The following is a 27,564-nucleotide window of genomic DNA, read 5'->3' on the forward strand; positions in this document are numbered from 1 at the left end:
AGTCCTAACAGCAACCCCACTTCTTGATAGTTTCTGTTTTAGTCAGATGTTTCATTGCTATGACCAAAAGACTTAACATGAACAATTAAAGGAGAAATGTTTATTTGGCTCATGGTTTCAGAGGTCTTAGTCCATAGACAGCCAACTACAAAGCTCTGGACCTTTGTAGTTGCCTGGGACAATGATGAGGCAGAACATCATGGGAGAAGAGTATGGCAGAGGAAGGCAGCTCAGGAGATGGCCATCAGGAAGCAGAGAGAGCTCTGCTCACCAGGGACAAAATATGAACCCCCAAAGCATGCCTACAGTGATCTACTTCCTCCACCTATACCCTGTCTACAGTTACCACCCAGTTAATTCATATCAATGAATCTAGTCCCCTGATTAGGTTAAGGCTCTCATAACCCTATCATTTCACTTCTGAAAATTCTTTCATATCTAACACATGAGCTTTTGGGGAACATCTTATATCTAAACCATAACAACATTTAGATCTATGATTAATTTTTTTAGAAAGACTGCCCTTTCTCCACTGAATGCCTTTGCTCCTTTGTCAAAGATCAATTGAGAATATTATCATGAATCTTTATTGGAGTCTTCATTCTGTTCCTTTGATCTATTAATCTATTTTTTTAACTTTTAAAAAATATTGTTCTAATTGGTTATATATGACAATGGAATGCATTTTGACACATCATACATAAATGGAGTACAACTTTTCATTCTTCTGGTTGCACATGATCATATATATATATACACATAGGGTAATAATGTCTGATTGACCTAGTTTTTTTTTTTAATAATATATTATCTTGATTACCATAGGTTTGTGTAAGTCTAAAGTTGGGTTGTGTCAGTCTTATGACTTTGTTCTTCAGTATTTTGCTGGCTATTCCGTATCTTTTTCATTTTTATATAAACTTCAGAACCATTTTGTTAATATGCCCAATATAACTATTTTTTAAATTTTTTAATTCTTTTAATTATACATGACAGGATGTATTTTGACACATATACGGGGTGTGTTGTGGTTTTTTACTTCAAATACCAGATTTCATTACTGATACATAAGAAAGCGATTAACGTGTGTGAAAATTTGTTACAATTACTTTTTAGTTCTTGGAGTTTTTTTGTTGTTATTGTTCTTTGATGTTTTCTTCAAAGACAAGTATGTCATTTATGAATAAAGATGGTTGTATATCTTTTTTCTCAATCTGTATATCTTTTATTTCCCTTTTGATTGCATTATCTAAGACTTCCAATATGTTGCTGAATAGGAGTGTTAAGAGAACATCCTGCATTCTCTTTCCCATCTTAGGGGGAAAGCATTTAGTTTCTCACCACTCAGTATGAGGTTAAATACAGGTTTTTGTCTATGTGCATTATCAAGTCAAGGAAGTTCCCCTCTGTTTCTAGATGGTTGAAGTTTTTGTCCTGAATGGGGGAATTGGATTTCATCAAATGCTTTTTCTGAATCTATTGATGTGATCAAATGGTTTTGTTGATGAGATGCTTAATGTGATTCTGATGTCTGTTGATATGATGAATTACATTAATTTATTTTCACATGTTAACCAACCTTTCATACCTTGAATAAATCCCAATTGGTCATATTGAATGATTTTTTTGTACATTATTAGATCTGACTGGCTCATATTCTGTTGATGAATTTTGTAGCTGTTCATGAGTGGTATTGATCTGTAGTTTTCCTAATATCTGTATGTGGTTCGGTATTAGGGCAAAGCTGGCCTCATGGAATGAATTACTAAATGTTCTGTTTCTATTTTCTTGAGGAGATGTAGAGAATTGGTACATTTCTCCTTTAAATGCTTGGTGGAATTCATCAATGAAACCTTCTGGACCTGGTACATTCTATTTTGGAAGGTTATTAATTGTTGATTCATTTTCTTTTATACATGTAGTTCTATTCAGATTATCTGTTTCTTTTAGTATGCATTTGTTATTGACTTGATTGCTTTGTTTTAACATTTAAACATTTCATTCTAATAGGTCATGTGGCTTATTGTATGACTTTACAATAAAGAGTAGAGCTGAGATTTCTACTCTTTATAGTTATAAAAACTTATTCTCTCTTATCTAAATCGAGTTCTCTCTTAAAAGTATGACTTTATTTTTATAAAACTATCCTAGAATTCTTAAAAGATCTGTGATTGTTTTGAATTTTAAACAAATTTATGATGGCAAATCATATAGTCACCAGCTTAATTAACCTAATAAAATTTTCATATGGTCTGACTACCTCTACTTTTTTGAAAAAAATTCATGAAGCTCCTGTTTTATTTCATTGAGCTTCAACATTTCGTATGTCCCAATATTTTGCCACATCAGTAATAAAGTAAAATCTTGTTAACTGTTAGTGGTCTAAATTGATTTTTTGTTTGTTTGTTTGTTTGTTACTGGAGATTGAACCTAGGGGTACTTAACCACTGAGTGACACACCTCCTGCCCTTTTTTTATAGTTTATTTAGAAACAGGACCTTGCTAAGTTGTTTAGGGCCTCCATAAGTTGCTGAGGCTGACTTTGAACTCGTGATCCTCTTGCCTCAGCCTGTGGAACTGCTGGGATTACAGGCATATGTATGCCACGAGAGCTGACCTAAATTGAATTTTCTGAAGCTCTTTAATTCCAAAAAAAAAATGTTAGATTTATGGAAGCACCTCAGTAAATCTGAAGAAACTAATTACCCAGTGAGTTTTTAAAGTACTTTAAAGGAGCTGGGGTTGTGGCTCAGTGGTAGAGCACTTGCCTAGCATGTGTACTGCACTGGGTTCAATTTTCAGCACCACATATAAATAAATGAATAAAATAAAAATCTATCAGCATCTAAAAAAAATGTAAAGTCATTTAAAAAATAAATAAAATAAACTACTTTAAAATAAAATAAATCTCTATATACAGGTCAGTGTCTTGAATTTTTCATATGCTGACATTAGTTAATCAGCAAGCATAAGTATGTATTCACTTGCTCTTTGACATCTGGAATTAAATCTAATTTTTAAAAATTCAAAATATAGGTATAAATATATATAAAACATGGAATCGGGTTATGTGGCTCAATTGTAACATGCTTGCCTACTACATAGGAGGCCCTGGGTTTGATCCCCAGCCCTGGAAAAAAAGATAAAATAAAATATACAGAATATAAATTTTACCTAGCAGAGACTTTGGTTGTCTTAGTCTTCCTCATATCCCCTGCATATAGAATAGTACTTGTCATATAGGTACTAAGTATGAACTTATTGAATTAATTATCTGCATATAAAATATGTTTAAAGAAAATCTAGAATAATATGCAAAATTTAATAGTAGTGTTTTCTGTAAAATTATAAGTGACTTTAAATTTTTTCCTTTTGTTTTTTCTTTTTCTCTTTTGCAATACTGGGGCTTGAACCTACAGGTGCTGTACCATATCTGCATCCCTGGTTCTTTTTATTTTATTTTGAGACAGGGTCTTGCAAAGTTTTCCAGCCCAGGCTCAAACTTGGATCCTCCTGCCTCAGCCTCTGGGAATTAATTGTTAGAATTGCAGGCATGCATTACCATGCCCAACTGTAACTTTAACTTTCTAAGTTGCTTCACTAACACATTGCTTTTGTAATGACAGAAAAAGAATAAAATAATAAAAATGTATTGAAAAAAATTTCCTAATAGTTTCCTTCTGGTGAATGAGGGAAAGGTAGCCAAGAACATTAACCTCATTTTTTGATATTAATAAACTTCAGCTTTTCTTGTAGCACAATTACTTCATATTTGAACCAATAAACTCTACTGTTTTTAGCTCTGATTTTTAAAATTTTTCACTCCGGTCCTTACTACTCTGCTACTTAACATATCCTGGGTAATTAGGATTAACACTGTTGTTTACTTTAGAAGTAATTTTTACTGATTATTTAAAAATCGGTGGTTATTTTTGTTTTTGTTTTTTGCCTTTACCAGGTTATGCCTTCTAGACCTATTTTTAGTTTTTTTTAGAAAAGTCTTCATATATGTGTATACTTTAAATTCTCTGATAATTAGTTAAAATTGTAATGGCTACATCATTTGGTATGTCACGACTAACTTTTAAAAAACAGCCAAAATGATTGTCAAAAGAGGTGTACTGATTATATTACCACCACTAACGTATGGGTTTCAATGGCTCCATGTCCTTGTGTACATTTAATATGCTGGGTTCTTTTAATTTTAGACATTCCAATAAGTGTGTAGTGGCATATCATTGTGATTTTAGTTTCCATTCCCCTAATGATTAATACTGATTAGCATCTTTTGATGTACTTATTTTTTTTTTTTTTTTTTGGGTGCTGGGGATCGAACCCAGGGCCTTGTGCTTACAAGGCAAGCACTCTACTGTACTTATTTTTTTAGCTGTGTATCTTTAGTGAAGTGCCTTTTGAGGAGGGAGGGTGTCTCATTGAGTCCTAAGAGTTCTATAGAGTTTGACTACAAGACCTTTGTCAGGTATATATTTTGTAAATCATTTTTCCTATTTATAATAAGAGTTTTTAATATTAATAAAGTCTAATTTGTAGGTTTTTATTTTTTGTATGCTTTTTGTTTCATACTGAAGTCATCTTTGCCAAACCCAAGTTCATAAAGATTTTCCCTTATGTTTCCATCTGTAAGTTTTATAACCTATGATTAATTTTAAGTTAATTTTTTTTTGTACTGTATCCCAGGGGCACTTTACTACTGAGCTACAGTCCCGGTCCTTTTTATTTTTTTCTTTTGAGATAGGGTCTTGCAAAGTTGCTGAGATCTCATTAAATTGCTGAGGCTGGCCTTGAACCTGGAACCTCCCTGGCTCCTGCTGAGTTGCTGGGATTACAGGCAAGCACCACCTTGCCTGATTTAAGTTAATTTTTTATGTTGTGTGAGGTGTAAAAGTTGAAGTTTTTGTTTTGCATATACTTATTTAATTTTAGCACCATTTCTTGAGAAGAATGTCTTTTCTCTTGATTGCTTTGGTCCTTTTGTCAAAAAGAATTGACCAGATTATACTTTTTTTTTTTTTTTTTGGTACTGGGAATTGAACTCAGGGGCACTCAATCATTGAGCCACATCCCCAGCCTTTTTTTATATTTTACTTAGAGGACAGGGTCTCGCTGAGTTGCTTAGTGCCTCCCTTTTGCTGAGACTAGCTTTAAACTCTCAATCCTTCTGCCTCAGACTCCCAAATCACTGGGATTACAGGCATGTGCCACCACACCTGGCCAGATTATACTTTTTATGCCATTGTACTCTTTCAGGCAGTTGGTATTATGCTTTGTTGATAGAGTTCTAGTATAAATGTTTTCTCTGTATTGGGTTACGTTTTGGCCTATATTCCATAACAAACAATTTATTACTTATCAGAAAATGTGTCTATTAGGAAATTATAAAGTGAAGTAGTCCTTTAATTGTTTTCTTTTTCTTCAGACTGTTTTGCTCTAAAAGAGCTCAGCTATATTTCTCTGTTCTAGATTGGTTTGTAATTCTGAAAAAGAAAAAAATACTTTCTATCAATGGTCTCATGTTTTCAGGATTTTTTTTTTTTTTTTTTTTTTTTTTTGGTACTGAGGATTAAACCCAGGGGCACTTAACCACTGAGCCACATCCCCAGCCCTTTTTGTATTTTATTTAGTGACAGGGTCTTGATAAGTTATTTAAGGGCCTCACTAACTTGCTGAGCTAGCAATCCTCCTGCCTTAGCCCCTGAGATTACGGACTTGTGCCACTGTGCCCAGTTTAGTAGGATCTTTAACATGCAAATTCATTGAAACTTCTTTTCATTATTTTGACATTGAATTTTATCAAACGAATTTTAACCTTAGCTAGTTGAGATAATTATGGTTTTCTCCTCTTAAGCTGTTAATGTGATGATGCCATTTATGGATTTCTACTTATCTCTTTTGCAGTTCTGGGAAAATTCCACTGCTCATGATACATGTTAGTATTTCTGGAATGCACATTTTCCACATTTTTATAGCTTTGAAATTAACATAATTTATAACTAGTGGTATTTTATAATCTCTGTTGGCCAAAGAGCAGGTTCTGCTATGTCTTTGCCCATCCAAAAGCATCAGTATCAAAACTTAAAAGTAGGCTGGGGATATAGCTTAGTTGGTAGAGTGCTTGCCTTGCATGCACAAGGCTCTGAGTTCAGTCCCCAGCACCATGCACATACACACACACACACACACACACACACAGATGGGCTAGGGCTATAGCTCAATGGTAGAGTACTTGCCTCACACATGTGAGGTAATGGGTTCTATCCTCAGCACCACATTAAAAAAAAAATTAAATAAAGGTTTTGTATCCATCTGCAACTAAAAATTGAAAGTGATGGAATGCTCTTTCAACCCTTGAAACCTAACCGCTACCAGAATGGGTTTTGGAAGGGAAGGGAAGGCAGTTAGCCAGGTTTCATCAATACTTCCAAAGCTGGATTAAAAAATAGATTTGTTCTGCATAATTGCAAAGCCATCCTAAGAGCTCAGTTTTTGTGTTTTTTCCCTTTGTGAGTTTATTTAAAGATAGGATTAAGAAAAAAAGTTGAATACCAGTGATTGAATTGAAGTGATTCTAAGAATCAGATTCTGAATGCAAAGGGAAACCTTAGATGTATTTTGCATGTATTTCCCTCTTTATATAGTTATATGCACTATATAGTTATAATAGTTGCAATAGTTTTATATGATAAAAATGTTTAAATTTAAAGACCCTTTCAATAATTATGAAGTAAAACTTCAAGTGATAAGAAAGTATGTATCGTTATTTCTCATCTCTTTTCTTTCTTAATGGTACATAAAATAATGGTGCACTTATATTATATTCAATGGCATCTTAGATTTGATGTAATACAATATTTTTATTTTACAATGCTGAGATTTTGTTTGGATTGTTATATGTTTATGATCATTTTAAAACGGATTTTATTTCTATTCAGGTATGGTGAGGCCAACAGAACAGGAGTTGATTGCCTTTAAAAAGATTGTTTATTACTCAGAGCTTCCAAGAGGAGAGGAACATGCCATACCATACAGGGCCACACAAAACAACACTAAGGTTGGTAGCAGTTAGAGAGGGTAGGGAACTGTGAAAAAAACCTTTATTGTGGTTTTCAGGAAAAAGAATGGGCAAAACAGGGCAAGCTGACTAGTTAGGTTTAATATTGGCTAGTTTGAATAATTTCATTAGACTCAGGTGTATTGGCTGTCCCTTCTTGTCTGATACCTGGCCCTTGGATAATTAGGGCAGGGAAGTAGTATACCAAAGGGTGAGTGCCCCATAAAGGAAGTTGAGCTGGGTATTTGTGTCTGGATTAGTTAGTTTGCATAGGAAGGGCAAGTTTATAGGAGAGTCTAGAAATTGGTTATTCCTGGGAGAAGTTCTTCCATAATTGCAGGGTCACAGATGTCAGAGCATCAGATGTAGAAACTAGAAAACATAGTGCATGTAACAATTAAAATTGTTCTATAAATTTTCTTCCTCATACTGTTCTTGTCAATTTTGGCATGTAGGTTATATTGTCCTCTTAGAATAAGTTTGAGGGGCTGGGGAGATAGCTCAGTCGGTAGAGTGCTTGCCTTGTAAGCACAAGGCCCTGGGTTCGATCCCCAGCACCCAAAAAAAAAAAAAAAAAAAAAGAATAAGTTTGGAGTAATCTCTTTTTTAAAAATATTAAAAGAGTATTTATAGGATTGGAATTTTTTTAAAAAAAGTTTTTAAAAACTTACTTAAAATGTCTTGTCTTGGTATTTTTTTGTGGCAACATTTTTCACATTCAGTTTCTTTAATGTATATAGGACTATTCAGCCATTAAAATTCTTCCAGAATTTGTTTTGGTAAGTTATTTTTTCTAGGAATTTATTCATGATATCCTCATCTTTTGTAGTTAGTTCCTTTTTTTATTCCTGACATTTTTTGTCTTTCTTTTTTCTCTCCCTGCAGAGAATCAACCTGTGGCTTTATTAGCTCTTTTATTGTGTCTTTATGGTCTGTTTCATTGAATAGCTCTCTTTAATATAGTCTTTCTTTTTATGTGTCTGCATTTGTTGTTGTTTTTTGTTTGTTTGTTTGTTTGTTTTCCAGTGCTGGGGATTGAACCCAGGGCCTTGTGCTTGCGAGGCAGGCACTCTACCAACTGAGCTATATCCCCAGCCCCATTTGTTGTATTTCTAATCTTAAAAGTTGATCACTTAGTTCGTTGTCTCCCCCCACCCAGATTTTATTTTATTTTATTTTATTTTGGGGGGTTACCGAGGATTGAACTCAGGGGCACTCAACCACTGAGCCACATCCCCAGCCCTATTTTGCATTTTATTTAGAGACAGGGTCTCACTGAGTTACTTAGTGCCTTGCTTTTGCTGAGACTGGCTTTGAACTTGAGTTCCTCCTGCCTGCCCCAGCCTCCCAAGCCACTGGGATGACAGCATGCACCACCATACCTGGCTAAATTTTTATTTTTTAGTTGACAAAAATATATTTATTTATGGTACAGCATAATGTTTGCATATATGTATAAATTGTTGAATAGTTAAATTGAGCTAGTTAACATATATGTTATCTTGTATAATTCTCTTTGTGTGTGTTTGTGTGTGTGTGTGTGTGTGTGGTCCTGGGGATAGTAACGAGGGCCTTGTACATGCTAGGCAGTTGCTATACCACTGAGCCACATCTTGAGCCCAACTTACTTGTGTGTGTGTGTGTGTGTGTGTGTGTGTGTGTGTGTGTGGGCTAAGATCACCATGCATCTAGTTTGCAGCAACTTTCAAATATTAAAATTTATTGTTACTAATTATAACCATTGTGATATACAATATAGATCTCTTGAACCTATTCATCCTGTATAACTGAAATTTTCTTTTCTTTTTTTTCCTAAAAGAGGGGTTTAAGGCTGTAAATTTCCCTTGAAATTTTACATTTGCTATATCCAATAGTGTTTTTAAATTATTTTATCTAATTTATTTGTTTTTATATGGTGCTAAGGATCAAATCCAGTGCCTCACACATGCTAGGCAAGCACTTTGCCACTGAACTACAACAAGTTTTGATACATGGTATTTTCATTATGATTCCAATCTAGTATTTGAAGTTCCTTATGAGTTTCAGAGAAGCATGTTCTTTATTTGTCAGGAAAGGAGTTTTAAGTATGTCAAATCAATCAAGCTTGTCCTGTTTCTTTATTTTCATGTTTTTTGTTTGTTTAAATTGAAGTAGTTATAATGAAACCTTGCACTTTGACAGAGCATTTGTCTGTTTGGCCCTAAATTCTATTCATTTTTAAAATGTTTTTAAAGGAAAATTTTAAAATATACAGAAGTAGGAACAAATCAATGCCTGTTAGTCATATATCAGTTTTGTTTGTTTTTGTGGCACTGGATATTGAACTCTCAGGGGTGCTCTACTACTGAGCTACATCCCCAGCCCTTTTTTATTTTTTATTTTTAGTCACCTAAGTATCCCAGGCTGGCCTTGAGCTTGCAGTCCTCCTTCTTCAACTTCCCAAGTTGCTGGAATTACAGTGTATGCCACTGTGCCTGGCTCTAATTTATCACCTTTAGCAATTATTGTTGTATGATGGTCTTGTTTTGTTTATACTCTTATATTTTAACCACTTTCTCTGACCTTGATATTCTTTGAAACAAATCCTGGACATCATAACATGATATAATTTTATCCATAAATATTAACCTTACCATATCATCATTTATATACTTAAAAAACACAGCAAAAATTACTTAATATTATCAAATATCTAGTTCACATTTATATTTCCAGATTGTCATACATACACATATATATAATATGTGTATATTTTCAGTACTATCTACATATACTTATAACAATACATGCCTATAGATAGATAGATATAAAATGTGTATATATATATGTATAATATATGTAGCTATCCAGTACATATGAAGTGGCATCTTACTAATGACACCAATCATTTTTTCATGTGCTTGTTGGCCATTCCAACATGGTTTCTTTATCACATTCTTTGAAGAAATATATTTGCCTTTTGTGTGTGTGTGTGTGTGTGTGTGGTACTAGGGATTGAACCCAGGGGCTTACTACCTCCAAGCTACATCTCCAGACCCCTTTTTTTGTTCTGTTTTTTTCCCCCTCTCAAATCAGGGTCTCACTTAGTTTCCCAGGCTGGCCTCAAACTTGCAGTCCTGCTGCCTTAGCCTCCTGAGTTGCTGGGAATACAGGCGTGTGCCATCACCTGCATCCCTTTGCCTGTTGCCCATTTTTAAATTGGGTTGTTTGGGATTTTTTCTAAGAGTTGTATGGTATTAGCTCTTACAGTTATTTATATTTAGTTTTCCTGGCACTATTTATTGAAGAGAGTGTCTTTTTCCATTGAATGCTTTTAGTACCCTGTCAAAAATCATTTAATCATCAATATAAGAATTTGTGGACTCTCAGTCCTATTCCATTGTTTTATGTTATCCTTATGTCAGTACCATGTTTTTTGTTTGTTTGTTTGTTTGCCATGCTTTTGATCAAACCCAGGACCTCACAGGTGCTAGGCAAGTGCTTTACCACTGAGCTACTCCCCCTACTCTAAAATTTGTATTTATTTTTATTTTTGTAGCCCTGCATTCTTGATTACTGTAGCTTAGTAGTAGATTTTGAAATCTGAAAATAGTTTTCTTTTTCAGGATTGTCTGGTTATTCAGTTCTTGCAATTGCATATAAATTTTAAGATCAACTTTTCTATTACCTTACAGAAAACCTAGAGTTATAATAGGGATTACATTGAATCTATAGATCACTTTGAGTAGTATTGCCAATGTAATGATATTATCTTCCAATCCATAAACACAGTATTACTTCCCATTTATTTAGGTCTTCTTTAATTATTTTCAGCAATGTTTTGTAATTTCAATGTATAAGCACTTAATCTCCTTGGCTAATTTCATTCCTGAGTATTTTATTCTTGTTGATTCCTAAAGCTTTTGCTTTCCTTTTTTTTTTTTTTTTTTTTTTTTTTGGACAAACAACAGAGTGGACAGTCACAAAATATTTTATTTTAAGTCAACTTTTTGTGTTTTTTGTTTGTTTGGTTGGTTGTTTGATTTTGGTGCCAGGGATCGAACCCAGGGGTGCTTACCAGAGAGATACATCCCTTTTAATATTTTATTTTGAGACTGTCACAGAGTTGCATGGGGCCTCACTAAATTGCTAAGGCTGGCTTTGAACTTGTGATCCTCCTGCCTCACCCTCTTGAGTCACTGGAATTACAGATGTTTTATAACAAATGAATCTTCTACAAGTGTCTAATCTGCCATATTTCCATTAGCAGAAGTCTCATTTTACTTTTTAATCCTCTTTGAAAAAATTTTATTCTCGAGTAATATAGTATATGAAATTTTTAAAAGAGCAGAAAGATATTTTTAAAATGCTCTTCTATAGCCCAAGAAGTAACTACAGATTATTCTGGAATTTTTTTTTTTTTTTTTGTGGTGCTGGGGATCAAACCCAGGGCCTTGTGCTTGCAAGGCAAGCACTCTACCGACTGAGCTATCTCCCCAGCCCTGGAATTTTTATAATAAGTTAGATCAAGATGTAAGTGATTATTTAAAATTCTAAAGGGAGGACGAAGGATATGGCTCAGTGATAGAATATTTGCCTAGTGTGTGTGAGGACTTAGGTTCAATCCCTGGTACCAAAAAGTAGAATAAAATAAAATCCTAAGTAGAAGCAATTCAAAGATATTTATAGCTATATATAAAATTAGGACTGATTTTATAACCTTACAAAATCATCTCAATTGAAAATCACTAGGTCTAAATGACTCAAAAGTATTTCATGGGCTGGGGTTGTGATTCAATCATAGAGCACTTAACCTAGCATGTGTGAGGCACTGGGTTCGATCCTCAGCACCACATACATACATACATACATACATACATAAATAAATGAATAAAATTATTTTTAAAAAGGAAACATTTTGAGAAAAAGTATTTTGTATGAATATTTCTTCATTTTCCAAGGTTTGCCAAGCTAATATTAAGTTATATAATTATATTGTAATAGTAAGAATTGTGTTCAGTAATACCTTCTTAACTGTGTATTCATTTTCCATGGTTTCAGTTACCTAGTCAATCATGGTCTGACAATATTAAATGGAAAATTCCAGAAATAAACAATTCATAAGATTTAAATAACTTTTATTACAAGATATTGTTTGTTTGAAGCAGTCTTGATTTGTTGCCTAAGCTATCTTCAAACTCATGATCTTCCTGCCTCAGTCTCCCAAGTAGTTGAGATTGCAGATGGAGCCACCATACCTAGCTGAGGATGTTGTTATAATTGTCTATTTTATTATGAGTTATGTTAATGTCTTCCTGTGCCTAGTACATAAATTAAGTATTATCCTAGGTGTGTATGAATAGGGAAAAAAAACATAGCCTGTATGAGTTTGGTACTATCTGAGGTTATAGGCATCCACAGGAGTATTCAGAATATATCCCCCATGGATAAGGAGAGACTTCTGTATACTTAATCCCTATCTATACAGCCTCCTGAGTAGCTGGGATTATAGGCATGTGCCACCGCACCTGGCTCAGACATCTTTTCTAAAATTATATAATGTGACAATAAGACATATCCAATTCATAAAGTTAAAAACCTTTATTTGCATAAATCATTCTGAAGTGAGTAATTTAGAATTATTTGTAAGGGTATAAGAACCCTGTTACAGAAAAGCAATTTTAATAAGCCAGTATTGGGATGTAATTAAGAATAGGATGAGGGAACTACAAAATCCTAATCTTTACTCTATATCAAATGTATTATAGACAGAATGCCTTGACAAGTCATTTAACAAAAACATTGTCTTTATGATAATCATCGTAGAAATGATTTTACCTAAAGTGTATAAGGTACCACAGTAGGGTAAATGAGGGATTTGTTTAAGATAAAAAAATTCCATAAAAATGTTAAATACTCAGTTGATCATGTATTTAAACTCTTTCAGCTACTAAACAGTAGGAGAAAATGGAATTGAGTGTGTTGCCAGCATGGAACAGTCTAATGATTCATTAAGAGTCAACTGTAATGATGATGAAGAGTCAAAAACAGATGCTGAGGAATTTGAGGTAGAGATTCAGCTGGGAACTTTTTTTCATTCTCAGAAAAAACAAGATGCCATTCATTAAACAACTTTTCATGCTTAAGGAAAAGTTACTATATTTAATGATTTAAGAATTTGAATATTTAGCCAAATATTATGTCATACAATTAATTTTATAAAGCTTAAAGTGATGCTTAAACATATTCATAAAAGTTTATGTGCAAGGAAAAATCTGTATATTTAATTATATTTTATCTTAGAATATATTCTCATGGTTAATTTTATTTTAATAAAATTTATTTTAATAAAATTGAGATTAATATAAAATAAAATTTAAAAATTCACTTGAGAAATACCTTGTGTAAATTAAAAGCTCTTGCAAAAGAAAAATGAATAATTGCCTGAAAAAATAAGTTACCATTTTTATTATATACATTCTTCTTTTTAAAAAATAGTAATCATATATTTTACAGTGACTAAAGTGTTTTGTTTTGTTTTGTTTTCTTTTTCTTTGTAAAAGCATCTAACCTGTATGGACTCTAGGGATTCTTCTTTTGGACAAAATGATACTCCTACAGTTTTACCCATTTCTGCTCCTCAAGCAAATAATTCACTCATTTCACAGAATATACCAGGGCCCCTACCTCAGACACAGACTCTTTCTGAAGAGCAGTTCCATCTAGTGGACCAAAATGGACAATCTGTTCCATATGAACTTCATTCATTGGGGGATTCTAATGCACAAATGGTGAGTGTTTTTTATAAATAACCAGTTTTATGCTATTTAGCAAAATGTATTAATCTTACTAGATAACCTTGTTTTCTTAACACTGTTAACTTACATTGTGTTACTGTGTAGTAATGACTTTTTTTTTTTTTTTTTTTGTACTGGAGATTTAATCCCTTGTGCTTACCCCTGAGATATATCCCCAACCTTTTTTTTTTTTTTTTTTTTTTTTTTAATTTGAAACAGGGTCTGGCTAAGTTGCTTAGGGCCTAAGTTGCTGAGGTGGGCCTTGAATTTGCAATCCTCCTGTCTGAGTATAGGCATGCACCACTGTACCCAACTGTTAATTTAATTTTTATGTAAGGATTTTAAAAGCTTTTGTTTCAGGACTACAAATAGTATTTAGTCAGTCCTTCTCAGCCACTTAAACCTGGGTACACTGGTGCTTTGAGCTAAGTTGGAAATGCAGCATTGTCTGTAACTAGTTCTTAACTATCCAAGTTTACACGTAACTTATATTTTTCTCAATATATTCTTTAGAGTGAACTCAGAGTTATTAATTTATCAACATCTCATTCATTCATTTACATGCCACATACTGGTATCTCTCTTAAGGAAAAAGCAATGGAGATACCATTAGTATACTGGGAATTAGACCTATCCTTCCTGATGTTCGTAGGTAGAAATGTGTTGCATGAATCATAATGCTTACAAATGAAAAAGATGAGAATGCTGATATAAACTGTTAGCTAAAAGTATTTTTGACCAAATTCCATAATTTAAGTAATTGAAATAAAAATTATTGAGAAAAACTTGTTACTCTGTTTAGTAAGAGTATATGTACATAACACTATGAAGAATAATGTCTCATTTGTTTGCCGGAATTTTCCATATCTTCTCCAATGTACCTTTATTACTTTTATAATAAGATTTTGTTGTTGTTGTTGTTACTGGGGATTGAACTCAGAGGGGCTTAACCATTGTGCCACATCCCCAACCCTTTTTTAAAAAATATTTTATTTAGAGACAGGGTCTCACTGAGTTGCTTAGGGCCTCGCTAAGTTGCTGAGGCTAAACTCTTGATCCTCCTGCCTCAGCTTCCTGTGCCCCACTACACCTGGCAAGAATTATTTTTAAAAGCATAATAACTCCAATTATATATTATACCACAGGGAAACATTTTACCAAAATTTAATCCTTGTTTCGTTTCCTAGCATGTCCTAGAGTTTATGACATTTTGCTTCTTTCTGATTCTGCTAAATTATTTAGATTGTTGAGTGGATAGTAATTGGTGGAGATGTACCAAAGTGTAGAGGAGACTTTTTTTTCTTCCTCCTAGTACTAGAGATTGAACCTAGGGCCAGGTGCATGTTAGGCAAGTGCTTTAGCACTTTGGCACTGGACTTCTCTAGTCTAAGAAGTCCTTTTTCTTTCTGTTTAGGCTTGATATATTTCTAGGCCTATGCCTGGACTGAAAGGGGTAAGCTTCTATAACCATACTAGATCACCAGCAGAGGTTAAGATACAACAAATAATTTTTATGTGAAACAATGGCATTTTAATTTTTCATGTCCAGAATATCAGAAAGTGATATTCTGGGAAACTTAGTGGAATTTATGAAATTTTTGTTTGTTTGTTTTTTGTTTTTTTATTTAATTAACCTGATTTTATTTATTTAGTGTTTTGAGACAGGATCTTGCTATATTGCTCAGGTTAGTCTGGAATTGGTGGGCTCAAAGAATTCTGCCTCAGTCTCCCAAGTAACTGGGACTACAGGCATATATACTACTGCACTTGGATTTTTAATGAATTTTATTTTTTAGAGCAGTTTTAGGTTCACAGTCAAATTAAGCTGAAGAGACAGAGATTTCTGCATAAATAGCCCCTGCCCTCATATGTATAGTCTCTCTCATTACCAACATCTCCCATCAAGTGGAACTTTTTAAAAGAAATAGAATTTTTTTCCAATATGATTTTTTTATGTAGAAGCTATCATGGAACTTGTAAAGATTCTGTGGTGAATGACTGTGCAATAGATTAGATTTTGAAGTAAAGTAGGGTTGATATTTTGAGTTTATTGGAAACACAGAGAGACCATTAAATATAAGACTACTTAGCTAAGGTTAATATTTTTATTAATTTTATTTATTTTTATGGTCTGCCTCAAATAGAATGTATTGCTGCAGATGACTTTTCAATATTGTTTGTTTTCATAGCAAAGATGAAATATAGTTAGCTATTTTTAATTAGGAAAGTAATGTTGTTATCACCATTGTCAAATTCATGAATTGAAAATAATTTTTTAGGTACCAGGTGGAATAAGCAAAAGAGTGGGAAAATGAAGGTAACTTCCGCTGTGCTTGGGAAACATAGTTTCAAAATTAATGTCTGTGGTTGTTTCATAGATGTCTTAATAACAAAGTTTTCATATGATTAAATTATAAAAAATACATGTTTAATTTTATTTTAAGTAGTGCTTAATTTGATTAAAATAGTACAACATTTTTATTTTCTAATAATGAAGAAAGTCATATTTTTCAAAGGTATCAATCTTGTAAGGGGAAAAATTTTTAAACAATATTATTTTTCTTGCCTTTTAAGTTCAGCAGGATTTTTTATGTTGTTTTTGCTACCAAATTTTGAGAGGCAGTACAGAGTAGTGGTTTATAAGGAGTAGTTGTTTGCTTGGATATGAAATTTAACTTGCTTCTAAAAGTTTAGCTTACTAAATTGTTCTGCATAATCTTACATGCATTATGTAACCACTGTATGATAGTTTCCTCATTTATTAAAGGTATATACTTCATATATATGTGATGAGGATTGAAGGAGGTAATTTACATATCTAAGGTCCTGTCACTTAGTATGAACTCAACAAATATAAGCAGTTGTTATCATCAAAGTTTACAATTGTTTTCTCATGTTGAAGTAATAAGAGGTATGGCAAGATATTTTTATTTCAAGAAATGTGATAAACACTGGGGGAAGGATAATTTCTGGGAAAAGTTTATGATTTTGTTTAAAGTATTCTACTTTGCTGAAGTTTTTCCCTCCTGATTAATTTTTTTTCTAATTTAAATTCACATATTTTTCAAATGACTCTTTTAAAGTTGGAATGCAGTCTCCATCAAACATCAAACATGTTCTCATGTTCTGCATAATAATAAGTAAATCTAGGAGAATGGGTTTGAATGATTTAAGAGTTACCTGCAAAAGAGAGGTCAGAAGACTGAGTAGAGCAGTAAAACTGTGCCAGTGGGGGCCAGTATTAGGTAATTAAGTTTATATGTAGTCCAAAAATATATTTTCAGTTACATATTGGAATAAGCTGTATTTTCAAATGGTAGACTCCAAATGTTTTTCTTCAATTTCACGTGCCTTTTTGGTTGATACTCCTTTAAATTTGAGACAGTAGGTTCAATTGTTAAACTAAAAAAAAGTACAATAAATTCCTATGGGGCACTCCATAGTAATCTTTATGGACCAAGACAGGTGTATAAGTGCAGAGATACAAAAAAATCTTGGTTAGTTAAATATCTAACACGTTAACCGTTTTTTTTTTTTTTTTTTTTTTTTTTTTTTTTTTTTTTTTTTTTTTTGTGGTGCTGGGGATTTGAACCCAGGGCCTTAGCCTTGCGAGGCAAGCACTCTACCGACTGAGCTATATCCCCAGCCCACGTTAACCGTTTTAAACTAATGAAAATGATTTAAAATATAAGACAGATAATGGCCACACAAATATGTCAAACACGAATGGATAATACAGTAAGTAGCAAAACATAAATGTGTTAAGTCCAATCAGACCTTTTTCAGATTACTAGGTAATTAGACCTCATGCATGCACTATAATGATTAAGACCATAGGTAGTTAAAAACAAGTTGTTGGGTCAAACTGCCTGTTTTGAATCCTAGCTTTGAAACTGCCTGTTTTGAATCCTAGCTTTGAAACTGCCTGTTTTGAATCCTAGCTTCACTACTTATCTGTTATGAGAACTTGAAAAAGATTTTTATGTCTCAAGGTTTTCATCTGTAAAATGGGGGAAATAATATCTATCATAGGGGTAGTTATGTGTTTTAATAATTTACTTAACTAATCATTCTGTTAAACCACTGTAGGCATATGCATTTGTTTTTGTTTGTTTGTTTGTTTGTTTGTTTAATGCTTCCAAGATGATCGTTGCTAGCCCATCAGAAAATGGACAGGTGCTTCGTGTAATTCCACCTACCCAGTCAGGAATGGCACAAGTGATTATACCTCAGGGGCAGCTTGTGGATGTAAATAGTCCTCAGGGTAAGTAGTAATGGGAGATAAGGGATTTGAGAATATTTTGAGGAACAAATATATATTATATTAAATCACCTTATAAAAGTCAGTGTTAACATTGATCTCTTTAGGTAAGATTATGAACTGAATAATTAGAAAAAAAATTTCTCAGCCCAAATAAATTTCAAGTTCATTTTTCAACTCCTGTCTAGGTTAGCTGTCTATTTCATATTGGAATTCTATGAAGCTGGTTGACTCCTGCTTCCTCCCAAATGACCAGTGAGCATAAAATAAATTTTTCTTAATTATAATAATGGTAATAATAACAGCAACAATAACAAGAATATAGTGCTTAGCTACAAGAAGATTTTTACATTTACATTTTCATAATATTTTGTTAGTTATGTGAATCATTACTTTTTTTTAGCTATGATTTTTTTATCCTCTTTCCTTTATTCCTTCAAATTCAGAGAGGAGAATCATGCTCCCCATTTATTTTTACATATTCTTTCTTTATATGTTTGATAATATCCCTGTTTGTTCTCTTCTTTTTGTTTACTTCTCTTTTCTATTTGAATCTCTTTTCTAATATCATAGCTACATTGTTTTGTTACTCCTTCCTATCTAATGACATAAGGTAGATATGTTTACCTTCATTTTATGATTGTCTGTCTTTGTTAACAGTCATTAAATGTTAAGGAAAAAACATAGTTTGCAGAAAGCATTATAAACACAATATACAAGAAAGTTTTACATTTTCTTAGTATAATGTAAAACTCTTTAATATAACAATTTCTACCACTTTTATATCCTAGATGTTTGACATAAGTTCCAAAAACTCAATTATAAAATTTCAGTAGTCAGATTTACAAGTTAAATGTAAATAGGTTTATCAGAGACATTCTCAGTAAAGCATTTTAAGTTTTGTTATCTTTAGTTTCAGAACAATTCTTTCTTTTCCTATTACAAATATTTATGTTCTAGGTAGGTACAGTCTCATAATATTATTCAAGATACTGATGTCACTTTTTTCTTGTTCTTTTTATTAAGATGTCTCTGAAGAGAAACCCAGTGACAGAAACTTACCAGCTATAAGAGTGGACGTTCCAGCTGACAACACCAGTAGTTACATTCTTCATCCACACACATCGCTTGGATTGCCCAAAAAGTCAGCAAGCAGGTAAGTCAGTGAGAAAGAGAAGCTCATCTTTTGAAATCACCATGGAAATCTTTTTAAAAAAATTATCACATCTGAAACTGGCTGACAGTTCAAAAGATCAGAAGTTCCAAAAAACAGAAACTCTCATTAAATGTCTCTAATTATTTTTATGGCTTCTTGCAAATAACAAGTCTACTCTAGAAGCTATAAATGTCAAAAGTGCTACTTTTCCTCAGTGACGCTTACCTGTTATCTTTCAAAGTAATATGCAAGTGTCTAATAGAATTTTAGACTGAAGATATATCCATTATAGATCCTAAACATTTTTAATGGTTTCATCCCATTTTTATGTATGTGATTCCTCTCTGCCAAAGTTTACAGTTTTTTGCTAACTTCTCTTTCATTTTTTATTTTTGCCTTAACACTTTAAATTTAGAAAAATATTTAAAGTATGTTATTATGTATCTAAATTCTTTTAATTGTTCTATGAAAGTATTTTTGAAGTAAGACAATATTTATGACAATCTTAGAGCTTACATACTATTACTCTATACAAGTCACCTGAAGATGTTTTATTAGCTTATTTTTGATAAATGGAAAATAATCATATAATAAGAAGAGTACAAAATAAGATTTGGAAGAGATACGAAATAATTAAATTTGAGGAGACTACAGGTACAAAGAACAAACTTTGGCCTTTCAGTTAAAAAAATAGCAATTACTAAAGAAAATGATAATTAATAAGCCATTTAATCAATCTGTAGTTACAATTTTTTATTGATGATCTCAATATATTCTTTTGACACTGGCTAAAAAGATGAAGAAATTAAATGTGTTTTGTGTGTGTGTGTGTATGTGTATGTTCTATGTTTATATATATTTTTTCCCTATCCCAGAATGCTTGAAGAACCTTTGTTGGCTCCTCTTCAATCACTCTCTTCTAACACACCTATATGGGCCTGCCGTCTTAGGAGCTGTGAGGTGAGTTAAAAATAACCCAGAATTTTTTTTTTTTTTTAAGTTTATACTCCATTTTTATTTCCACTGGTATGAATGTTTTTCTCCAATATGACAGAAAATTCTGTATTTCTTAGCATGAACTCCATGTACATTTTGTAAAATTTATTTTTATTGTAAACAAATGGGATACATGTTGTTTCTGTTTGTACATGGAGTGATGGTACAGCATACCATTTGCAAAATCATACATTTACATAGGGTAATGATGTTTGACTAATTCTGTTATTTTTTCCTCCCCCCAACCCCTCCCACCTCTCTTTTCCCTCTATACAGTCCTTCCTTCCTCCATTCTTGCCCTGCTCCCTAACCCTAATCTTAACCCTAACCCTAACACTAATCCCTCCCACCTCCCATTATGTGTCATCATCCACTTATCAGTGAGATCATTCGTCCTTTGGTTTTTTGAGATTGGCTTATCTCACTTAGCATGATATTCTCCAATTTCATCCATTTGCCTGCAAATGCCATAATTTTATCATTCTTTATGACTGAGTAATATTCCATTGTATACATATATACCACAGTTTCTTTATCCATTCATCAATTGAAGGACATCTAGGTTGGTTCCACAATCTGGCTATTGTGAATTGAGCAGCTATGAACATTGATGTGGCTGTATCTCTGTAGTATGCTGATTTTAAGTCTTTTGGGTATAGGCCCAGGAGTGGGATAGCTGGGTCAAATGGTGGGTCCATTCCAAGTTTTCTAAGGAATCTCCACACTGCTTTCCAGAGTGGCTGCACTAATTTGCAACCCACCAACAATGTATGAGTGTACCTTTTTCCCCACATCCTCTCCAACACCTATTTTCCTTGTGTTCTTGATAATCGCCATTCTAATTGGGGTGAGATGGAATCTTAGTGTAGTTTTGATATGCATTTCTCTTACTACTAAAGATGGTGAACATTTTTTCATATGTTTGTTGATTGCTTGTAGATCTTCTTCTGTGAAGTGTCTGTTCATTTCCTTAGACCATTTGTTGATTGGATTATTTGTATTCTTGGTGTAGAGTTTTTTGAGTTCTTTATAGATTCTGGAAATTAGTGCTCTATCTGAAGTATGAGTGGCAAAGATTTTCTCCCACTCTGTAGGCTCTCTCTTCGCATTGCTGATAGTTTCCTTTGCTGAGGAAAGCTATTTAGTTTGAATCTATCCTAGTTATTGATTCTTGCTTTTATTTCTTGTGCTATGGGAGTCCTGTTAAGGAAGTCTGATCCTAAGCCAACAAGTTGAAGATCTGGACCTACTTTTTCTTCTATAAGATGCAGGGTCTCTGGTCTGATTTCAAGGTCCTTGATCCATTGTGAGTTGATTTTTGTGCAGGGTGAGAGATAGGGATTTAGTTTCATTCTCTTGCATATGGATTTGCAGTTTTCCCAGCACCATTTGTTGAAAAGACTATCTTTTCTCCATTGTATATTTTTGGCAACTTTGTCTAGTATGAGAAAATTGTATTTATTTGGGTTTGTGTTCATGTCCTCTATTCTGTACCATTGATCTACCTGTCTATTTTGGTGCCAATACCATGCCCTTTTTGTTACTATTGCTTTGTAGTAGAGTTGAAGTTCTGGTATTGCAATACCCCCTGTTTCATTCTTCCTGCTAAGGATTGCTTTAACTATTCTGGGTTTCTTATTCTTCCAGATGAATTTCATGATTGCTTGCTCTATTTCTGTAAGGTACGTCATTGGGATTTTAATTGGAATTGCATTGAATCTGTATAGCACTTTTGGTAGTATGGCCATTTTGACAATATTAATTCTTCCTATCCAAGAACATGGGAGATCTTTCCATCTTCTAAGGTCTTCCTCAATTTCTTTCTTCAATATTTTGTAGTTTTCATGTAGAGATCTTTTACCTCTTTGGTTAGATTGATTCCTAAGTATTTTATTTTTTTGAGGCTATTTCAAATGGAACTGTTTTCCTCCTTTCCCTTTCAGATGTTTTGTCACTTGCGTATAAAAATGCTTTAGATTTATGCGTGTTGATTTTATAGCCTACTATTTTGCTGAGGTCTAGAAGTTTTCTGGAGGAGGTTTTTGGATCCTCTAAATGTAGAATCATGTCATCAGCAAATCACGTCATGACAGCTTAAGTTCCTCTTTTCCTGTTCGTATCCCTTTAATTTCTTTAGTCTGTCTAATTGCTCTGGCTAGAGTTTGGAGGACAGTGTTGAATAGAAGTGGTGAAAGAGGACATCCCTGTCTTGTTCCCGTTTTTAAAGGGAATGGTTTCAGTTTTTCTCCATTAAGAATGATGTTGGCCATGGGCTTAGCATAAATAGCCTTTACAATGTTCAGGTACGTTCCTACTATCCCTATTTTTTCTAGTGTTTTGAGCATGAAGGGGTGTTGTATTTTGTCGAACACTTTTTCTGCCTCAATTGAAATAATCATATGATTCTTATCCTTAAGTCTATTGACATGATGAATTACGTTTATTGATTTACGGATGTTAAATCATCCTTGCATTCCAGGGATGAACCACACTTGATCGTGGTGCATGATTTTCTTAATATGTTTTTGGATACGGTTTGCCAATATTTTGTTAAGGATCTTTGCATCTATGTTCGTCAAGGATATTGGTCAAAAATTTTTTTCCTTGATGTGTCTTTTCCTGGTTTGGGTGTAAGGGTGATATTAGCTTCATAGAATGAATTTGGTAGGGTACCCTCCTTTTCTATTTCCTGGAATACTTCTCAAAGTATTGGAATGAGTTCTTCTTTGAAGGTCTTGTAGAACTTGGCTGAGAATTCATCTGGTCCTGGACTTTTCTTGGATGGTAGGTTTTTAATGGCTTCTTCTATTTCATTGTTTGATATTGATCTGTTTAAATTGTGTATGTCCTCCTGGTTCAGTTTGGGAGGAGCATATGTCTCTAGAAATTTGTCAGTGTCTTCGGTAGATTCTATTTTGTTGGAATACAGATTTTCTAGCTTCTCATTATGTTATGTATCTGAGTGGTGTCTATTGTGATATTTCCTTTTTCATCACAAATTTTAGTAATTTGAATTTTCTCTTCCTCTTTATTAGTGTGACTAAGGGTTTGTCTATTTTGTTTACTTTCTCAAAGAACCAACTTTTTGTTTTGTCAATTTTTTGAATTGTTTCTTTTGTTTCAATATCATTGATTTCAGCTCTGATTTTAATTATTTCCTGTCTTCTACTACTTTTGCTGTTATTCTGTTCTTCTTTTTCTAGGGCTTTGAGCTGTAATGTTAGGTCATGTAGTTGTTGACTTTTCGTTCTTTTCTCGAATATGCTCCATGCAATGAATTTTCCTCTTAGTACTGCTTTCATAGTGTCCCAGAGATTTTGATATGTTGCATCATCGTTCTCATTGACCTCTTAAGAATTTTTTTATCTCCTCCCTGATGTTTTCTGTTATCCATGTTTCATTCAATAGCATATTATTTAGTCTCCAGGTGTTGGAGTAATTTCTGTTTTTTATTTTGTCATTGATTTCTATTCTCAGTCCATTATGATCTGATAGAACACAAGGCAGTATCTCTATTTTTTTGCATTTCCTAAGGGCTGCTTTGTGGCATAACATATGGTCTATTTTCGAGAAAGTTCCATGTGCTGCTGAGAAGAAAGTGAATCCACTCGTTGATGGATGGAATATTCTATATATGTCTATTAAGTCTAGGTTATCGATTATGTTATTGAGTTCTATGGTTTCTTTAGTTGGTTTTTGTTTGGAAGATCTATCTAGTGGTGACAGCAGTGTGTTAAAGTCACCCAGAATTACTGTATTGTGCTCTATGTGATTCCTGAAATTGAGAAGGATTTGTTTGATGTACAGGGATGCACCATTGTTTGGGGCATAAATATTTACTATCATTACGTCTTCCTGATTTATGGTTCCCTTAAGCAGTATGAAATGTCCTTCTTTATCCCTTCTGACTAACTTTGGCTTGAAGTCCACTTTATCTGATATGAGGGTGGAAACCCCCGCTTTTCTAACCGAGTCCATGTGCATGGTATGTTTTTTCCCATCCTTTCACTTTTAGTCTGTGGATGTCTTTTTCTATGAGATGAGTCTCTTGCAGGCAACATATTGTTGGGTCTTTCTTTTTAATTCAGTCTGCCAGTCTATGTCTTTTGATTGATGAGTTTAGGCCATTAATGTTCAGGGTTATTATTGAGATCTGATTTGTATTCCCAGTCATTTGGGCTTATTTTTGGTTTTTAACTTGGCTTGGTTTCTCCTTTGAGTGGTTTCTGTCTAAAGTAGTTCCTCCCTTTGCTGACCTACATGTTGGTTTTCATTTCTTCCTCATGGAATATTTTGTTGAGAACATTCTGTAGCGCAGCCTTTCTATTTGTAAATTCTTTTAACTTTTGTTTATCATGGAAGGATTTTAGTTCATCTTCAAATCTGAAGGTTAGTTTTGCTGGGTAAAGGATTCTTGGTTGGCAACCATGTTCTTTCAGAGCTTGAAATATGTTGTTCCAAGCCCTTCTAGCTTTTAGAGTCTGGGTTGAGAAGTCGGCTGCTATCCGTATTGGTCTCCCCCTATATGTAATTTGATGCTTTTCTCTCGCGGTCTTCAAAATCCTATCTTTATTTTGAATGTTAGGCATTTTCATTATAATACGCTTTGGTGTGGATCTGTTGTGATTTTGTGCATTTGGTGTTCTGTAAGCCTCTTGTATTTGATTTTCCATTTCATTCTTCAGGTTTGGGAAATTTTCTGATATTATTTCATTGAATAGGTTGTTCATTCCTTTGGTTTGTATCTCTGTGCCTTCCTAATCCCAATAATTCTTAAATTTGGTCTTTTCATGATGTCCCATAGTTCTTGGAGATTCTGTTCCTGATTTCTTACCATCTTCTCTGTTTGGGCAACTTTATTTTTAAGATTAAATACTTTGTCTTCATTGTCTGAGGTTCTGTCTTCCAAGTGGTCTAGTCTTTTGGCGATGCTTTCCATTGAGTTTTTTATTTGGTTTATTGTTTCCTTCATTTCAGGGATTTCCGTTTGGTTTTTTTTTTTTTTTTTTTTTTGAGAATCTCTATCTCTTTGTTGAAATGATCTTTTGCTTCCTGCAGTTGCTCTTTCAGCTTATTGGTATTATCATTCACTGCCTGCATTTGCTCTCTTATCTTATCCTTTGCTTCGCGAATCATCTTAATCATGTATAATCTGAAGTCCTTTTCTGACATTTCTTCTAACATACTGTCATTAGATTCTATTAATATAGAATCTAGATTTGTTTGAATCATTTTCTTCCCTTGTGTTTTCATGTTCATATATCTTCCCCTCTAGCAGTGCAGATCTGGGGTATTGCAGATTTACCCCTATAGCCTTATAGTGGCCCTATAGGTTTCCAAAACCTTTTCTGTAAGTAGACATCAATATTAGCAGTGCCCAATTCAGACACTATGCTATCCTAGACCAAATAGCCCCTGACAATCAGCTTCAAGCCTCCAGCAGGCATCTCAGGATGGTATTTGCCCCACCTAAAGATCAGAGCTCCAGCTTCCAGGATTATCCAAGATGGCCACTCTGGCTTCCAATGTGTTGGCAAATGGGGAGCTGCAGCTCAGGGTGTGGACGTGGTCAGCTGGAGGTCCTAGAGGTGGGGTGTGGTTGGTCAGGTAGGGGTCCTGGAGGTCAGGTGTGTTTGGTTGGTTGCGGGATCCTGGAGACCGGGTGCAATCAGTCAGTCTGGGGTCCCGGTGATAGGGCGCAGTCAGTTGGTCTGGGGGTCCTGGCAGCAGGGAACAGTCAGTCGATGTGAGGGCCCCAGAGGCAGGGAGTGATCGGTCGGCCTGAGGGCTCCTGGAGACGGGGCTCAGTCCGTTTGGCCAGGGGTCCTATGGAGCCTGGCTGTTGTCTCAAATTGGCGGCAGCCAGGTGTAATCAAACCTGCAGGTATTGTAACAGTGAACTTCCAGGTAACAGCTGTCAGCAATCAGTTTCCCTTACCCAGAATTATTTAACTGGTTATTTATCACAATTCATCCCAAAGTGCCCACTTTTGAGTACAACTTATAAAGCTGTATTTGTTTAACCTTGTCTTTATTTATGTTAAATTTACCTGTCTTCAATAAAACTTCACTATCATTTTTCTCTATTTTAAATTTTTGGACCATTCCTTTACTTTCCTTGCTTGTACTTATTTCTGTTCATGTTCTTGCTAGAAATTCTTCAAGGTTTACTTTGGCCTTCTTTTATTTTTTTTTACATTTTTATTTCTTGGAGAACTTACCTATTTTATTGACTTTCAACTCTTTATAAAATGATTCCTAAACCTGTCACCAGTTCCTTAATTCTTGCTCTTGTTTCAGATCTCTGGCTTTTTAATTGAAGCTATATTTGAATTTTACCTCAAATTCACTGTATCCCAAACTGAAATCATCTACAGTACCATTACTAGCTCCACTTCATAAATTCTCTGTTTAATGATAAATAACATTTCTTTTTTTAATGTATTTTTAGTGTAGATGAACACAATGCCTTTATTTTATTTATTTATTTTTATGTGGTGCTGATGATCGAACCCAGTGCCTCACACGTGCTAGGTAGGTGTTCTACCACACTGAGCCAAAACCCCAGCCTTGATAAATACCATTTCTTAGACATTCAAGTATGAAGTTTTATACCAATGTCTTCCTTGATTCTTTTAAAAGCTTTTCTTTTAGAGATCCACACCCCCCAACCCCCACCCCGCTTCTTCCATAGACATTTGTTATTTTGTACTTACAGTTAGAGCCTCCCCGCTAATCTCCTGACTCTTCCATTTCTGGTCTTTAATTGTGTATTTTTCCAAAATGACTTATTTTAAAATATTGCTTTCATTGTCTTTTCTCACCCATAAGGTCAAATAGGAATTTATCTCAGAGAAGGATCTTCATAAAAAGAATATTGAGCTGTGTGTGGATGTAGCTTAGTGGTAGAGCCGTTGCCTAGCATCCTTGAGAACCTGGGTTTTGATCCTTGACACCACAAAAATAAAAATAAACAAAAAATAAAAAGAATTCTGATATAATGAAAAAAATTATTTTGTAACTTTTTTTTTTTTTTTTTTGCGGTACTGGGGATCGAACTCAGGGCCTTGTGATTGCAAGGCAAGCACTCTACCAGCTGAGCTATCTCCCCAGCCCTTGTAACATTTTTATAGGAGATGCAATCACAATTTTTATAGGATCTCGGATAGATTCATAGTATCATTTCAAAATTAATCTCAGTTAAAAGAAGCCCCCCAGATTGTGGTTATAACTCAGTGGTGGAGTGCTTGCCTCACATGTGTAAGGCACTGGGTTTGATCTTCAGTACCACATAAAAATAAATAAA

The 27,564-nt window shown here is 33.9% G+C and overlaps 1 protein-coding gene across 13 annotated transcripts in view; it reads left to right on the forward strand.

Annotated features, from left to right (window-relative positions):
• Positions 1 to 27,564, forward strand: part of Carf (calcium responsive transcription factor) — an 84,666-nt gene that overhangs the window by 33,072 nt on the left and 24,030 nt on the right. For 4 of the 13 annotated variants that reach the window (XR_007107941.1, XR_007107940.1, XR_007107945.1 and 1 more), the window contains exons 3-8: positions 6,951 to 7,069; positions 12,996 to 13,116; positions 13,612 to 13,839; positions 17,935 to 18,109; positions 19,133 to 19,262; positions 20,138 to 20,222. Coding sequence is in view for 4 of the 13 variants with exons in the window: in XM_047547451.1 (XP_047403407.1) it covers positions 13,039 to 13,116; positions 13,612 to 13,839; positions 17,935 to 18,109; positions 19,133 to 19,262; positions 20,138 to 20,222 (696 nt within the window). In the remaining 9 variants the exon portion in view is untranslated. Of the gene's footprint in view, positions 1 to 6,950; positions 7,070 to 12,995; positions 13,117 to 13,611; positions 13,840 to 16,124; positions 16,163 to 17,934; positions 18,110 to 18,294; positions 18,362 to 19,132; positions 19,263 to 20,137; positions 20,223 to 27,564 lie in introns of those variants that run through there. The other 9 variants (XR_007107944.1, XM_047547455.1, XR_007107943.1 and 6 more) reach the window with 6 other exon arrangements.

Source organism: Sciurus carolinensis, chromosome 3, assembly GCF_902686445.1.
Source record: "Sciurus carolinensis chromosome 3, mSciCar1.2, whole genome shotgun sequence".
NCBI lineage: Eukaryota > Metazoa > Chordata > Mammalia > Rodentia > Sciuridae > Sciurus > Sciurus carolinensis.